The 17,301-nt window shown below is 33.2% G+C and overlaps 1 protein-coding gene across 2 annotated transcripts; it reads left to right on the top strand.

Moving 5' to 3' along the window:
• Positions 1-437: 437 nt before the first annotated feature.
• On the top strand, positions 438-3,598 carry SNI1 (negative regulator of systemic acquired resistance (SNI1)). Of its 2 annotated transcripts, XM_079047043.1 has the most exons (15): positions 438-788; positions 888-954; positions 1,208-1,301; positions 1,392-1,484; positions 1,573-1,659; positions 1,741-1,812; positions 1,937-2,018; positions 2,094-2,143; positions 2,251-2,463; positions 2,530-2,600; positions 2,677-2,746; positions 2,840-2,905; positions 3,003-3,155; positions 3,226-3,347; positions 3,432-3,598. In XM_079047043.1, the coding sequence occupies exons 1-15, from the start codon at positions 680-682 to the stop codon at positions 3,499-3,501; spliced, it is 1,419 nt and encodes a 472-aa protein (XP_078903169.1). In that variant the 5' UTR covers positions 438-679; the 3' UTR covers positions 3,502-3,598. The 2 variants fall into 2 exon arrangements, with proteins under 2 accessions (XP_078903169.1, XP_078903170.1); XM_079047044.1 differs by lacking the exon at positions 3,432-3,598 and having other exon boundaries at positions 3,205-3,273.
• Positions 3,599-17,301: the final 13,703 nt, after the last annotated feature.

Raw genomic sequence — 17,301 nt, 5'->3', positions numbered from 1 at the left:
AGAGACCAGAGAGATATTGGTTTAATAGTGATCTACTACTAAGAACTAAAGAGAGATATTGGTTTAATAGACATAGATTGGCCTACTACTACACGAGACATTCTAGAATTGGGAGGGGGGGTTGTTTAGGAGTGTTTTTTGAACTCTAAAAGTGTTTATTGGTGATGGTAAAATGAGTTTTTAAAAAAAGGTTTAGATTAATTTTTATGGTAAAAAAACAAATAAGTGAATAAGTTAAAAAATGTTTTGCTTAAAAAATGCTTTTTGAAGTGTTAAAAAGTCAAAAAAAAGTTTCAAAAAGTTAAGTATTATATGTTTTAAAAAAAATGCTTTTTGAAACTAATAGAAAAAATATAAAAAATATTTTTGGGTTCGTCAAACATTTTTTTTTAATTTATTAGCTTAACAAAAAATAAAAAAAAAGCTTGCCAAACACCCCCATTGGTTTAATCAACAGACAAGCATTAGTAAACCCCCAAACCACCAAGTTTTGGAGGGAAAACGTAAACAAGATCTCTCCAGCCTCTCCGGTTTTCAAGTTTTTTGCATCAAATTTATGTGAAAAGCTTGATTATCAGGATTTTAACTGGTTAATATCTTTGGGCGTTGGATTTCGTCATCAGCATCTTCGAGTTTTGGAAAACTGGAGTTATTATAGAAGTGAAATTAATCGAAGAAAATGGGGACGACACGAAGAAGAGGAGGCAATGGAGGGATGGAAGAGAATACAATGGCAATTCTCGATACTTCTTGTTTCAGTAAATCTACTCAACATATATCCGATGACAGTACGTAACGTTTTTTCTGTTTACCTAATCTTTAATCATTCAAAAGATATTGATTTCTTGAGCATTTTTTCGATTCTGTAAATGTTATTTTGTTTCTAGGGTTATCTTTTCTTGAAGCGGTTCGTTCTGGTTTTCTTGTTCCTGAGAATGCTCCTGCACCCACAAAGTAAACTCGTTTTCCTTTTCTTTCAGTTTGTAGAATTTTTGCCCACCAAGTGTTCGATAAATTGACTCATCACACTAGAGGAAAATAGTTCGTATTTGATTTCGTTGGTCAGATGGATTCTTACCTCGACAACTAAAATGAGTTTTCGTACCTTTTCCAAACCATTTTTTAGGGTTTTCTTTCGTAAACTGTATCTAATCTTGATATTATGCTGGATTGTTTAACTACTGGTAACTCATTCTTGATCCCACAGCAAAATTTACAAGGAAATCTTCCAGATACTGAAAGTTGAGAATTCGCTGTATTTGATAATGTCAAGCTATCAACTCTTACTTGAGTTAGATAAGGTATTCAACCGTGTGCTTATTTTCAGACTTATAATCTTTCTTATTTACTGATTTTTCTTTTGATATTCATTAATGTTTCCTTCATCACAGCGCTTCCCTCAAGTTTATCTTTCAACTGCAAAAAAATCAGAATCATCTTCACCTTCTTCCCTCCCATGTAATGAATTAGTTGTGGTGGAAGAGGTATCAAAGTTCTCATTTATTATCTTTAAATTATAATTTACCTACCATACACCATTATCAATCATTTAAAAATTTTCTTTCAAGTCAGGCATGGTCTCCATTTGCATTTGGCACAGAGTTCTCTCCTAATGAGAAAGAAGATCATGGCAAAACTAGTGGATCACTTGATGCCACTGTGAGTTAAATTTGTTCCTATTTTATTTTTTCAGTTCTTTCTATCTTACCATTGTTGAGCATCTTCTTTATATGGTGTCAGGCATTTCATGATCTTATAAAAGATCTTGCTAAAGTTGCAGATGAAGCAACTACTGAAGTTCTAGACATAAAGGTACACCATAATTTGTGCAACAAATCTAGCCATTACATTATCTAAGCTTTCTACAACTGTTTTTTACAATAAGACAAGAAGGGCATCCATGTCTTTTGCATCCATTGACATAATTTCATTACAGCCCTTGAGGAATATGCTAGTCTTCCAATACCTTGTCAGTTTTCTTGAAGGAGATTTTGTAATCCGTAATTTAGCATTTACAGGTGAACATCATTTTACTAGCTTTAATTTTTTTAAAGAATGTGTTTTTGTAAATAAATTCTTCTTTTTTTATGCAGAAAACTCAGATTGGATCACTTTGAGGGAGTCATTGCTCAATATGATTTTGGTGTGTGCTAAATATCAATCTATCTTTTCAGTTTTATTTTTGACCTTTTTTGTGTGAACACCAAGAAAGACTATTATGTAATGATATTATTTGAATAAACTTTTCAGGTATCAAGGAAGATAACATACAAAACACTAATCAAAGATTGTTTATCAGCCATGTGTCAATTGTCTCAATTTTCTATGGATTCTAGCAATGTCTTAACACCTTCAGGCACTGAATCACCAGAAGCAACTGAAAAATCCCATACAGCTCTTGCCATTGCTTTACCTGAAGTAATCAAACATACATGTGTTTCTGTTCAGAAGTTTTTGTCAATGGTAAATTATTTAATAACATATTTAAAAATATTATATACTATTAGTGACATTATGAAGTTAAAATAGATCATTGAGCTGGATTCATCTAAGAGGGCAGCAGATATGGAGGGTTGGACTACTAGAGCTGATGGTGTAAGGTATTTTTTTTTAATATACTTTTCATTTTAATAAATTTATGTTTTAACCAAATTATAGTGTCATATTTTGATGCAGAACCCCTGCCATGGAGATTATCATGGATGAACTTACTTATGATAAAAATATATTGTTACCCTTCTTTCAGGTATATATTAAAATTCTAAAGCTCTATTTCTTTCAAGTTATTTAACATTTTCATTTTATGGAAATTCATATTTATTGGTTAATTTTGTATTAGGCGTTGGATAAACCTAAGCTAAAGCTGGATATGATTGTTCAGTATTTCCAAAAGTACATTCCCAAGGTAATTTTAGCATATTCCAATTATGTGTTTAAAATTGAAGTTCAAATACATTATTTGATTATTATTTAAAAAAAAAGCTTAATGTTGTAATTTGCAGACATCTGTTCGCACTAGAAGGTCTAATGACTCTACAAATAATTCAACATTTGGTGGAGTTTTGAAGTGTTTTTCAAATGAGAACAATACAAAAAGTATTATAAAGAAGATTGACACAGAAGTAGCTCAATTGCTTTTAGCACATGCTTTTCAGGTGAGTTTTGTTGCATTCATGATATCAATTAAAGAAAATAAATATGAAGTGTCTTTTTTGTTTTGTTTAGGCATTCATATCATTACCATGTCAAGATTCAACTGAATCTAAGGAAGATATTGTTGACAACTCTCTTCCAGAAATTTGCAAAAATATGATCTCAGCCTTCAATTGTCTTAAAAAGACAGATGAGTAAGCTTCTTTCAATTTCTTATTTGTAGTCTTTATAAACTAATTATCATGAAATATTTAAATTTTGTACTATTGATTTTTCAGGGACATGGTGATTCCACCCTTTGGGAAAGAGGCACTTTTCACTGCTGCAGTTTTGCTGTCTGGAGTTTGATCTCAATTTTATTAATGGTCAATATTTTGTGTTTCTTTTTTGGATTGAAACCCTAAAATTGTGTTTAGTTACGGAAAAGCAGTTTTCATTTTCCGTTTTTCGTTTTTCCTTTTCAGTTTTCGTTTTCCGTTTTCGGTTTTCATTGGAAAATTTAGAAAACGCGTTTAGTTAAAATTTTCATTTTTCATTTTCAGTTTTAGAAAATTAGAAAACGTGTTTAGATGTGTATTTTTCTATCGGTTTTCATTTTTAGAAAACGGTAGCGGTGGTAGTGTGGGCGTGGGGACGGTGGTGGTGGTGGGGGCAGCGGGGTGGCGGCGGTGGTGGCGGGTGTGTGTTTGTGGGGGTTGGTGTGTGTTTGTGGGAGTTGGTGTGTGTGTGTGTTTGTGGGGGTGGGGGTGGGTGTGTGTGTGCGTTTGTGGGGGTTGGTGTGTGGGTGTGTGTTTGTGGGGGTTGGTGTGTGGGGGGGGGGGGTGCGTTTGTGGGGGTGGGGGTGGGCTTGGGAGTGAATGTAGGTAGGTAGGGGTGTGGTCTGTTGGGGGTGTTAAGGTGAGGGTAGGTAGAGGTGGATGGGGGTGGGAGTGGGTGTTTATATTTTAGAAAAATTTTGGAATTAGAAAAATGTGGAAAACAATGATTATTGGTTTTCCAAAAATTTCCAACTTTGTAATTTTAAAAAACGGAAAATTTTCATTTTTCGTGAAAATTTTAGAAAAATAGACGAACTAAACGCGTTTTCAAAATTCTCATTTTTTTGGAAAATTTTTCCGGAAAACAGCCTATTTTTCCGCAACTAAACGCACCCTAAAATTGTGGATATTTTAGACTGGCATTGTGGATTTCTTCATGTGATTTTGGAGAACTTAGAAGTGTATTATATGTTTATATGGTAGATGGAACAAAAGACATTAGTGATTTTGATTTATTTATTTTGTTTTGCAATTGCATTCTCATTTAAATCTTCAAGTTCTCACATTTTAAGTTTATAAGTCAAAAGGATTTGGGTTTAACAAGAAGACTATCTATTTTGGGTTTGTTGAAGAGTATATATATATATATATATATATATATATATATATATATATATATATATATATATAGGGAAATCTTCAGAAAAGTCCTGTCCAATTTATGAAAAAGTCCCAAACTAAATTTTGTTTACAGAAAAGCACAAAATACCGGCTAAAACTTCGAAAAAACCCTTATCGTCCGGTTTCGCAGATTTAGTCGGTATTTTGTCATTTCTCGTTAGTTTGCTCAAAATTGTAGGACTTTTTCGTAAGTTATCTGATAACCAAAATATTAGGACTTTTCTGAAAATTACTATGAAATTAATGGATATTATAATTAACAAATATTTTTATTATAAAAAAGGAAATACATTTGTTGCAAATTTCTAGGAATACATTGGTGGTCTAAGTACTCCCCTATTACTTGCTGGCCACTTCAAACTCTCTACGTTTCTCCTATGTATCATTGTGGGTATGATGATGAGATGTACTCAGTGAGCGTTCATCTACATTTGGTGTTCCTATTATGTTGTTTAACTTAACTATCACCCAACATTCATACCTCACATGGTAACAACCTTCGGCTAACACACATCTATCAAATGTGAAAAAGTAAACTATGAATAATAGTTTTATTAGATTAGGTGTCTAAGCTCATAACTATAATTGGTATAAACTTGAATTAATAGCAGCACAATCCTTTTGGGTTGCCCTCAAACCTAATAATTGAATATGATAGCTTTGAGAGAGAGAGAGAGAGAGAGAGAGACTGATTTATTAATTTATTACTTGGTTAATTAAATGTAGAGATGTTAGGTTGTAGTTAGGTTAAAGAACATAATGAAACATCTATATGTTCAAAAATCATTGTGTAATGATATTTTCTAATAAAATGTGGTCATATAGCATCACGCCTAATAGCAAGTAGACACTTATTGATTGTGTATTAATAAATATTATCAACTCTTGTATTTAATTGAAGAAACTTACATAATACATCCTCATATGATACCCACAACGATACATAGGAGGAATATAGGGAGTTTGAAGTCGTCAGCAAACAATTAACGAGTACCTAGTCGACCATTCTATTCATAGAAATTAGCAACAAATGTATTTCATTTGTTTATAATAAAAAATATTTGTTATGTTTATAAATGATTTGTTAATAATAATATCCGTTAATTCCATAATAATTTTCAAAAAAGTCCTAATATTTTGGTTATCGGGTGATTTTCAGAAAAGTCCTAATATTTTGACCAAACTAATGAAAAAAGACAGAATACCGGTTAAATCTCCTAAACCGGCCAAAAAGGGTTTGTTCGAAGTTTTAGCCGGTATTCTGTGTTTTTCTATAAACAAAATTTAGTTTGGGACTTTTTCATAAATTAGACTAAAATTTTAGGACTTTTCTGGAGATTTCCCTATATATATATATATATATATATATATATATATATATATATATATATATGGAAAAGTTCAATAGAGAACCATCATTTTTTGGTTCTTCAATAAACCAAATCTTTTTTTCAATTTCTAGAGCTTATTCTTTATCGAAAAAAAATCTAAAAATATCTAAATTCATATATTAACATTGTGAATGTGAAAAATATTTTTCGGATTCACCGTGTGAATCCGGATTCACATTGTGAATTTGACGTAAAAAAAAAAAATCGAATTTGATATCATTGGAAAAAGGATAAAAAGTTATGAATTTTTGTATTTTTAGTTTTTTTTTGATAAAAAATAAGTTCTAAAAGTTGAAAAAAAGATTGGTTCTTTGGTTAATTATGGTTCTCTATTGAACCTCACCCTCTATATATATATATATATATATATATATATATATATATATATATATATATATATATATATATATATATATATATATTATGTCATTTGTTTGACAATGATGGTGGATTGTGAAATAGGGGAGCAGGGGGGAACTACTATGTAACCCGGGTTACCCCTGAGATTTTCTCATCAAATCTAAATTTAGTGATCTTTTTTGAAAATCCGTCACTAATCTGTCGACAATCCATCAAAAAGTCTGACAATTGTGAATTTAGTGAAAATTTGTCGGTTTAGTGACAATTTTGTGACGGAAACTTCATTCGGAAATGAGTTTTTTCTAGTAGTGCAACCCCTAAAATTTTAGTGCAATCATTGACTTTTTTTTTTTTTTTTTGGATCCGCCACTATAGGGAAGTCTACATTATTACAAAATAATCGTAATAACAAGGGAAGAAAAAAATAAAGTTCTTGGAAAATTGTCCACCGATGATTTTTACATTTAATTATGAGCAAATTATGGTTTTTGGTCCATGTGGTTTAGACCCATTTGTAGTTTTAGTCTAATTTTTGAATGTTTTGACATGGTTTGTCTCTATGGTTTCCAAAAGTTGTATGAGTGGTCCCTGAGAGTCTCTGAGATTGTTACTATCCATACAATGAGCTTTGTTAAAATGCTTATGAAATGACGAAATTGCTTTTTTATTTGTCATTTTCTTATTTTTTTAAAAATTTTATTTTAATTATTAAATGAAAGAACCATCATTAAACAACCGATCATCACTGTCATTACTAATACCATCGCCACCACCATCACCCTGCTACCATCACCCATTGCTGCTAGAAAACCAACCACCAAATACCACTACCATCCATTGTCGACAGCAAACCAACCACCAACACCAACAAGGCCACGTCACCCCATTGCTGCCAAAAAACTAACTGCCAATACCAACAATACCATGTTACCCCACCACCACCACCACCACCCATCATTGAAAAGTCGAGCACCAAATACCACCATCACCTATACTAATACCACCACCACCACCATTAACTGTCGTCCAACCACGATCACATTCAAATATATACAAGAGACTAAAAAACAAATTCAACTCCGCAATATAAAAATCAAAACAAAAATTGTTGTTCAAAATCAAAATCAAGATCTTGTACATGAACTAATTTCAAGCACAAATCTAATCCAGTAAACCTAATTGAAAACAATAATGGAGTTGATCTGGAGCCGACAGTGTTAGAGTTGCGAGCGATGGACGAAAATTCCTATTGTGACAAGGGGGGAATGAGAAAAAATTAAGGTTTTTTGTCAGGTGTATACCTGTAACATCCTAAAAATTTAAGACTAGATTATTAAATTAATAAAGTAAATAAATGAAAAATAATTTATTTAATTAAATCATTAACGAATAATTATATCATTAGTTGATGTGAAGTTTAGAAAGTTAGAAGTGAAAATAATAACAAAGTAAATTGACCAAAGAGTTAACGCAATTAATGGGATAGACTAAAAAGGTTATATGATGCAAGACTTAAATTAAAATCACAAATATTGAGGTTTGGTTTGTTTTGGCCAAAAGATGTAAACTTGACAGACCATATGTGATTTTTTTTTTGGAAAATAAGATGCAAGACTTCTTCATTTATTTTTCCAATCGTATTCTTCATCCAAGAGAGCCCCCTAATGGTGATTTTCATATGCTCTCCATCTAAGGCTTGATTCAAGTGAGGAATTTAACAACCAAACAAAGGAAAGAAGGAATCAAGACTTGCAAGGTAAAAATCTCTTCCCCATTTAGCCTAGAAATCGTTTAGGTGAAGTGGGTAAAATCCTAATGTCGAAATTTATGAGAGATAATGATTAGGGTTTTGGTTTTTAACCTCCCTTGAGTAGTTTTAATGATCCGAACCTCAGTCCAATCATTCTATTGGTGGATTTGAAGATTTAGGTAAAAACCCTCATGAACCCTAGGAATCCAACTTAGGGATATTGTAATTAATGATGGGGTTGGATTTGATTCTATGACCTAGATGATATTTAATAGAAAAAAATCCAAATGGAATGTTGCTTAAATTCATCCATGATGGTAGAATCAAGTATAAGCATGGATTGGTATTGATTTGGGGGGATATTGGGATGAAAACAATGGAATCCTTTGTATGTGAGCATTTGATGAGTTTATGATATTCATAAACATGAGTTGATACTAATAATATGATTTGAATGCAAAAACATGAAGACTTGAATGGCCTTTAGTTGATTTTATGGGATATTTGGCTATAAGGGCATTTTGGGAATTAACTATGAAATTGGACATTCCTTTAGTGTTAAGAGCTTGGTATGGAATTGTATTGGGTTACAACATGTTTTAATAATTTAAAAACACCCAATGATGTATTAAATGGTTTGGGAATGAGTCATATGGGTTGAAGAATGTCATTGAGTAACTTGAGTTCTTAACCCTTTTCAATTGAGTGATTATAAGCATTTGGAGTGTAATAGTGGAATTGAGGACTCCATAGTTGAACTAAACACTTACAATGGTAATGGCTATGGTTTCATCTACTTAACAACATTCTCTTGAGTGTTTAATAAGTTGGGAACAAGTTTTGGGGACTTTGGAATATGCAATTGGAAAGTAGACTAGTTAAACTTTCATTTAAGCTTAAGGATCATCATATCCTTAAAGGTTTAAGTGAACACTTAATGGATTAAGTGGGATGTTTTTGGATGATAGAACACTTCTTAATCATATGTGAGAACCCATACAAGTGGTATAAAGTAAATTGGAAAAGGGCCTTTAACAACTATGCAAAGTAGGATGTCAAAAGAAGAAAAAAGGCGTACATCACCATTCACTCGGGCTGAGTGGAATTCCACTCATGCCAAGTGGATTTGGCTGTTTGAAAATTTAAAGATTTGACAATCACAATCAAGAGTAGTGTTGGTGATTCCAACTCAGAATCTGTCAATCTAATTTGGTCCTAACCTAATATTTAGTTGGGTTGAATTTTTTTTTTAACTAATTTTATTTAATGACTCAACCGGTCTAACCCATCTAATTAAATAGGTTGAATTTGGTTGTAATTCTTTGATTTCAATTCGTTAACCTTTTAAAGAATTTTAAATATTTTTAATTTATATTTTTTAGGATTACTATGTAATTAATATTTTAATAATTAAAAGCTTTGGAGAGAAAATTAAAATATACTTGATACAACTAAATATTAATCCTAATAACATACAATCCTAAACAATTAGTCGCGTACTCACCAAATCGCTACTATGAACCTCATTATCATTTTCTTCCACATTATGATTGATCCTAAACCTAATGTCCACGAAGTCGCACAAGTGACAGAAACTTATTCCAATCTGGAACCCTAATCGCTACAATCCATCTTCCTCTGCTTCTCTTTCATCTTACTCTCGACCCCCACTTAGTTACGACTCATTATTTTTAAAATTTTAGTAATCAGGTATTTTGGACCTACAATGACTTTCTCGAAAAAGTGTGAGTTATTACAAGGAATATGATCAAAGCTTCAACAAAAGTCGAGCTGCTGAAAGTGAAAATCAATTTGCATAGAACTTAGAAATTAAACATTAGTAATGTTTTTTGTAACACTTGAATTGTGTTTATATTATGGTTGTATTATTTTCAAATTTGAATGTTGATTAGAGTTTGTAAGTTTTATGTAATTTTATTTAAAGATTATTGGAGTTTTATGTTTTTTTTGAAAATTTAAATAAGTCAATCCAGTTTAACCTGTCATAAAACAGTTTGGCAACAGTCAAAAAACTATCATAAATCCGGGTTTTCTATAAGGATTAATACCAAGCCAAAAAACGGGTCAAATATTCTAAATTTGGATTTTTGATGCATTTTCAATACAGGGGCTCTACCCCTTGGACCCCGTCAGGGACTGCCGCCCCTTGGACCCCGCTCCCAGGGGCGCTGCCCCCGGACCCTCGTTCGTTCAGGGGCTTCGCCCCTAAATGACAATCTACTTTTAATCTTGAATAAACTTAAACAAGTGTGCACTCCACACCTTCCTTACTTGTTTAATATTTATCAAGATCACTTTTGGTCAACAAAGTAATCCCATTACACTTAAATCACATTAGTGAAACAAATCACCAACAAACCTCCCCCATTTAAGTGTAATCTTGATTAATTTAAAACAAAAAACATAACAACAAACTGATGCATAAATGAAATATCGTGACGATTGAATTTCATATTAGTATATTACTCATTCCAAATATTCGAATATCAGAGTGTCACTAAGGATTGAACCCTTTCTATTCTAAGTGAATACATGAAGATAATATACACAACAATTTACATTCTCAAAGTTCTAACTTGACACTATATTTTACTAGCTTGTGTCCCATCCTTCAATAAGCATATCAAAGTCAAGTCCCAACTTCTTGAAGCAGCTAAACTTCATGCTTATATAGGTAGTTCTTTTGTTCTTGCACCTGCAAATGCAATTTTTCAAAGAACTATTAAGAAATAAAATTTCAACCTCCTTAACTTGCAGTACTGAACACATACCTTGGGATGATCATAAAATGTGTTCCAATCTTCAAATATCAAGCTTTCCACATTGAATTCAACATCTAATATTGCATTAGATGGGAATTGGGTATCTCAATATACAAGATTTTAAGTGGACTTTAAACCCATCCCTACAGCCGCCTTGTGCACAAGATCTCTTGCTAACCCTTTGGTTAGATGATCGACTAAATTCAACCGAGTTCTTACAAACTCCACAGATATCACATCAGTCATGATGAGCTCACGAATCATGCTATGTCTAACACCTAAATTTCTAGACTTTCCATTGTACACTTGACTATAAGCCTTAGCCAAGGTTGCAGCACTATCACATCTGATAGAAATGGTAGATATCGGTTTGGGCCACAATGGAATTTCATAAATCAAATTCCTTAGCCACTCAGCTTCTTTACCAGCTGCAGACAAAGCAACAAACTCAGACTCCATGGTTGAGTTAGTAATACAAGTCTGTTTCATAGATGCCCAAGAAATGGCACCTCCTCTAAGAAGAAACACCCAACCACTTGTAGAGGAGTGATCCTCTAAGTTGTTAATCCAGCTGGCATCTGAATAACCTTCCAAAACATAAGGATAACCACTATAAGTTAAACCATAATTCATGGTCCCTTTCAAATACTTGAATACTCTACTTACAGCTTGCCAATGATGTGAACTAGGATTACTAGTATATCTACTAAGCCTTCCTACAACATATGCTATATCAGGCCTAGTATTAATCATGGCATACATTAGACAACCAATAGCCCTTGAGTATTCAAGTTGAAACACTGGAGATCCTTTATTAGGTAGAAGCTTAAGACTAGCATCTATAGGAGTGCTAACAGGAGAACAATTCTCAAAGTTAAACTTCTTCAATATCTTCTCAATGTAATGAGATTGAGAAATTGAAATCCCATTTTTTCCTGAAATTGAAATCCCATTTTTTCCTTTTCTAATTCTTATACCAAGAATTACTTCAACCTCCCCCATGTCTTTCATGTCAAAACTAGATGATACGAATTTCTTGGTTTTATCAACTTCACCTTGATCAGTACCAAAGATTAACATATCATCAACATATAGACAAATTATAACTCCTTTACCAGAAGAATCAAATTTGCTATATACACATTTGTCAGCCTGGTTTAATGCAAAACCATTAGACAATATCACATCATCAAACTTTTGATGCCATTGTTTTGGTGCTTGTTTCAAACCATATAATGATTTCTTCAACTTACACACCTTATGTTCATTACCAGGCATCACAAACCCTTCTGGTTGTTTCACATCCATTTGGTGAATCACAAGATTATGTATAGCTGCAAGAGCTAATAATAATCTAATTGTGGAAATTCTAGCAGCAGGAGCATAAGTATCAAAGAAGTCAATGCCTTCCTTTTGCCTAAAGCCTTGGATAACCAATCTGGATTTATACTTATCAATTGTGCCATCCACCTTCATTTTCCTTTTGAGGATCCACTTACAACCCAATGCCTTGCAACTAGGAGGTAAATCCGACAATACCCAAGTATTGTTATGCATGATAGAATCAATCTCATCCTGAATTGCTTCTTTCCAGAAATGAACATCCCTGGAAGCCATAGCTTCACTAAAAGTCTTTGGATCATCCTCAATATTAAAACAATATTGATGTTGACATATAGTCTCATTCCTTGTTCCTTCAACTAGATAAAATTGAAAATCAGATCCAAAAGACTTGGCTTTTCTTACTCTTGTGCTTTTCCTAGGTTCAGGTACAGAACTTGCACCACCAGAAACATCTTCAGCTTGAGTAATAATCTTGCTGGAAGATTGATGAATCATGTCCCTTGGTCTAGGTATAGATGTAAATCTTTCTTAATCAAAGATAGCATCTCTTGACTCTATCACTGTGTTTACAGACACAGAGTCATTAGATTCTAAAACATAGAATCTATATGCTTTGGAATGCTCAATATATCCAATAAAGATACAATCTACACCTCTCTCACCCAATGTTTTCCTTTTGGGTTCAGTGAGCCTTACTACTGCTCTACAGCCCCAAACTTTGAGACAACTCAAATTTGGTACCTTTTTACACCAAAGTTCATAAGGAGTATTCTTACTCCTTTTATTTGGAGTTCTGTTCAAGATGTAACATGCAGTTAACATTGCCTCACCCCAAAACCCTTCACTTAATCCAGAATATGACAACATGGAATTAACCATTTCTTTCAAAGTCCTATTATTCCTTTCAGCTACACCATTTTGTTGTGGTGTATATGGAGCTGTGGTTTGATGTATTATTCCAGTTGATTCAAAATAAACTGGATCATAATACTCACCACCTCTATCAGTACGTAATACTTTTATTAATTCATTTTTATGAAGCTCAACTTGTTGTTTATAGATTTTAAATTTATCAAGTGCTTCATCCTTAGAATGTAGCAAATAGATATAACAATATCTAGATGCATCATCAATATAAGTAACAACATACTTCTTGTTTCCAAGGGAAGGTGTTGCATGGAAATCACATAAATCACTATGTATAAGATCCAACACCTTGCTTTCCCTAACAACATCTTTGAAAGGTTGTCTAATGATTTTAGTTAGCATGCATGTTTTACATTTTCCATTATTTTGCATATCAAAAGGAGGAATTAAACTCATTTTAGACATGTCTTTTAATCTCTTGTAATGAATGTGTCCTAGTCTAGCATGCCATAATTCAGATTTATAAAAATTATTGCTAGTACTTGTAGAAGTCATGCAAACAGAATTATCAATAAAAGGATCATTAATATTAAGTCTAATCATTCCATTGCATACATATCCAAATCCCATAAAAGAACCATGTCTTGACAAGATATACTTGTCACTTTCTAATACTTGTTTGTAACCACAATTATTTAAAACAATTTCAGACACAAGATTATTTCGAATCCCCGGTACATATAAAACATTGTTTAGACACAAACACTTTCCAGAAGTAAAATAGAGTAAAACAGATCCTAAACCCTTGATTGGTTCAGTTGCAACATTTCCCATTTTCACCACAGATCCATCTTCAATTGGTTGAAAGTCCTTGAACCAATATAGATCTTTGCAAACATGACTTGTTGCTCCCGAATCAACCCACCATGCAACATTATCATCTTGCACATAAAATGCTTTTAAAATCACAGAAATATAATTCTGAATATATTTAGAATTTTGCATGAAAACAGAAATCTGACCTTGTTGCTTTTCTGGATCCTTGGATCCACTTGGTCCAGCACCATCCTTGTTCACTTTGCGAAGACGACAATCTTTCTTAAAGTGACCGGTTTTGTTACAATTCCAACAAACCAACTTATCATTCTTGTTGGAAGACTTGTCATCCTTTCCTTTAAACTTCCTTTTTCCATTAGACTTCTTGGGATTCTTTGAACTTTCTCCTTCCACCATGTTCACAAAAGAGGAACCAACTTGGTTCTTGCCTTTATGATTATTGTCAAGTTCTTGAATCCTTATGGACTCTTCAATCCTTAAATGGCTTCCAAGTTGAGTCAAAGTCAATTCCTCTTTGTTATGTTTCAGATTGTGTTTAAAATCCTTCCAGGAAGGGGGCAGTTTGTCAATGATCACAGCCACAGAAATGGCTTCATCCATTTTCAAATTGTGTTGAGCAAACTGTCCCAAAATCCTTAACATTTCATGGAATTGTTCCATAACAGGCCTGGAGTCAATCATCTTGTAACCCATAAAGTTACTAACAAGAAACTTCTTACTAGAAGCATCTTCAGCCATGTACTTGGATTCAAGAGAATCCCACAGTTCTTTTTCAGATTTGAAATTTTGATAGATATCAAAAAGAGAGTCAGACATACCATTGAGAATATGACCACGACATATGTAATCATCATTTTCCCACTTTGATCTTCTTCTTGTTGCCTCCAAAGGTTCATCTTCAACAGATTTTGGTAAGACTAGCATGTGTGTACTCAGAACATACACCACTTTCAGAGTGGTAAGGAGAAACTTCATCTTCTTCTGCCATCTACGAAAATCTTGCCCTTCAAACTTGTTCAGTTTTTCAAACTTACTTGTCATTTCCTTCACAGAATCGCCACTTGCCATGATCACAGAATACTTTGATTTTTTGTTAGAAATTCAGGGTAATAAAGGCACTTGGATATTCTGAGAATTGTGATTTCACTATCAAATCAAAGTATTGGGTGGTACTCCATAATCTTTGATTGGATAAGACTCAGAAGAGAATAGAACAGAGAATGAGATATATGAATTTCGTAAGTACCAGAAAACACTGACCAAAATTGGTTAAATACCTCCTTTGTCTGAAAACTGTCAAAACTGTCATAAAACAGTTTGGCAACAGTCAAAAAACTGTCATAAATCAGGGTTTTCTATAAGGATTAATACCAAGCCAAAAAACGGGTCAAATATTCTAAATTTGGATTTTTGATGCATTTTCAATACAGGGGCTCTGCCCCTTGGACCCCGCCTGGGGCTGCCGCCCCTTGGACCCCGCTCCCAGGGGCGCTGCCCCCGGACCCCTGTTCGTTCAGGGGCTTCGTCCCTAAATGACAGTCTACTTTTAATCTTGAATAAACTTAAACAAGTGTGCACTCCACACATTCCTTACTTGTTTAATATTTATCAAGATCACTTTTGGCCAACAAAGTAATCCCATTATACTTAAATCACATTAGTGAAACAAATCACCAACAAAACCCAATTTCAAACATTTTAATAAAAAAATTGGAAATGATCAAACCCAATCCATTGCTACCTTTATTCACGAGCACTTCTATCTAATATATCTTAGATTGCCTTAATATGGACTTGGAACTTTAATTTAATTACTTGGGTAATTAGATAATTACATTAACAAAATATATATTTCGTTCAAATATAGATTATAGATTTTATTTTAAGAAAACAATTGCAGTATTTTGCAGTATTTTTACAGTAAAAATTTGATTTCCAATTGCATTGTTTAATAAAAAAAAGAATTAATGAATCGAAGTAAAAGCATGTTATATTACGAAGTTTAATTAAGGAATGTAAAATAAATGAGACTAGTGCAACGGTAAGAAAAGAAAAATGGAAACTACGTAATTTAAACGCTACTCCCTATTAGAGATGAGAGTGGGTCCAAACCCGGACCGGTAGACCCGGACCCGGAAAACCCGGGAACCGGTTAACGAGATTTTTTAGGACCGGAAACAGGACTGGTATATAGGAACCGGTTCCGGTTCGGTTCCGGGTAAGGTACCGGGTAAAGTGGGTCTAGAACCGGAAAACCCGGAAATATCAAAGTGGGTCGAATGGAACCGGGTAAAGTGAGTCTAAAACCGAAAAACCCGGGGAACCGGGTAAAGTGGGTCGAATGCATGTTTTAAAATTTCACAAAATACAAAAATAAAGCTGAGAAAAAAAAATTCGCAGCTTTGATATCCCAACTTTGGGAGACTATAAATCAATGAATATGAAACCAAAAATAACAAAATTATAGTCTAAAATCATGTACAAACTCTATACTACACTTTGGAAAAAACCACATGCTATTCCGACTTCAAACGAATTAAATATGCATGTTTTAAATCTATCACGAAATACAAAGAAAGTTGAAAAACATAAAATTTTCAGCTTTGATATCCCGACTTTGAGAGACTATAAGTCAATGAATAAACACCCAAAAATAACAAAATTATAGTCTAAAATCATGTACAAACTATAAAATACACTCTGGAAAAAACCTCATGCCAATCCGACTTCAAACGAATGAGATATGCATGTTTTAAAACTATCACAAAATATAAAAAAAGCTGAAAAACATAAAATTTCCAGCTTTGATATCCCAAGTTTGAGAGACTATAAGTCAATGAATATAAATCCAAAAATGACAAAATTATAGTTTAAAATCATGTACAAACTATAAACTATACTATGGAAAAAACTTCATGCCAACCCAACTTTAAACGAATGAGATATGCATGTTTTAAAACTATCACAGAATACAAAAAAAAGCTGAAAAACATAAAATTTCCAGCTTTGATATCCCGACTTTGAGAGACTATAAGTCAATGAATATAAACCCAAAAATGACAAAATTATAGTCTAAAATCATCTAAAAACTATAAACTATACTATGGAAAAAACCTCATGTCAATCCGACTTCAAACGAATGAGATATGAATGTTTTAAACTTTCCATAAAAACCGGTTCCGGCCCCTAAAACCGGTTCCGGTTCCTAACACGGTTCCGGTTCTTAAACCCGGTTTACCCGAACCCGAAGGACCCGAAACCCGGATTACCCGGAACCCGGATAGAGCCGTTCTTTAAACCCGGGACCCGGACCGGTTTTACATATTCCGGTTCTAACGGTTCCGGTTCCGGTCCGATTCCGGTTCCGGTCCGGTTTT

This window comes from Lactuca virosa, chromosome 4 (assembly GCF_052849685.1).
Source record: "Lactuca virosa cultivar CGN04683 chromosome 4, Lactuca_virosa_CGN04683_v6, whole genome shotgun sequence".
Lineage (NCBI taxonomy): Eukaryota > Viridiplantae > Streptophyta > Magnoliopsida > Asterales > Asteraceae > Lactuca > Lactuca virosa.
The sequence above is the reverse complement of the archived record's forward strand: the minus strand, read 5'-3'. Positions and strand labels throughout refer to the sequence as shown.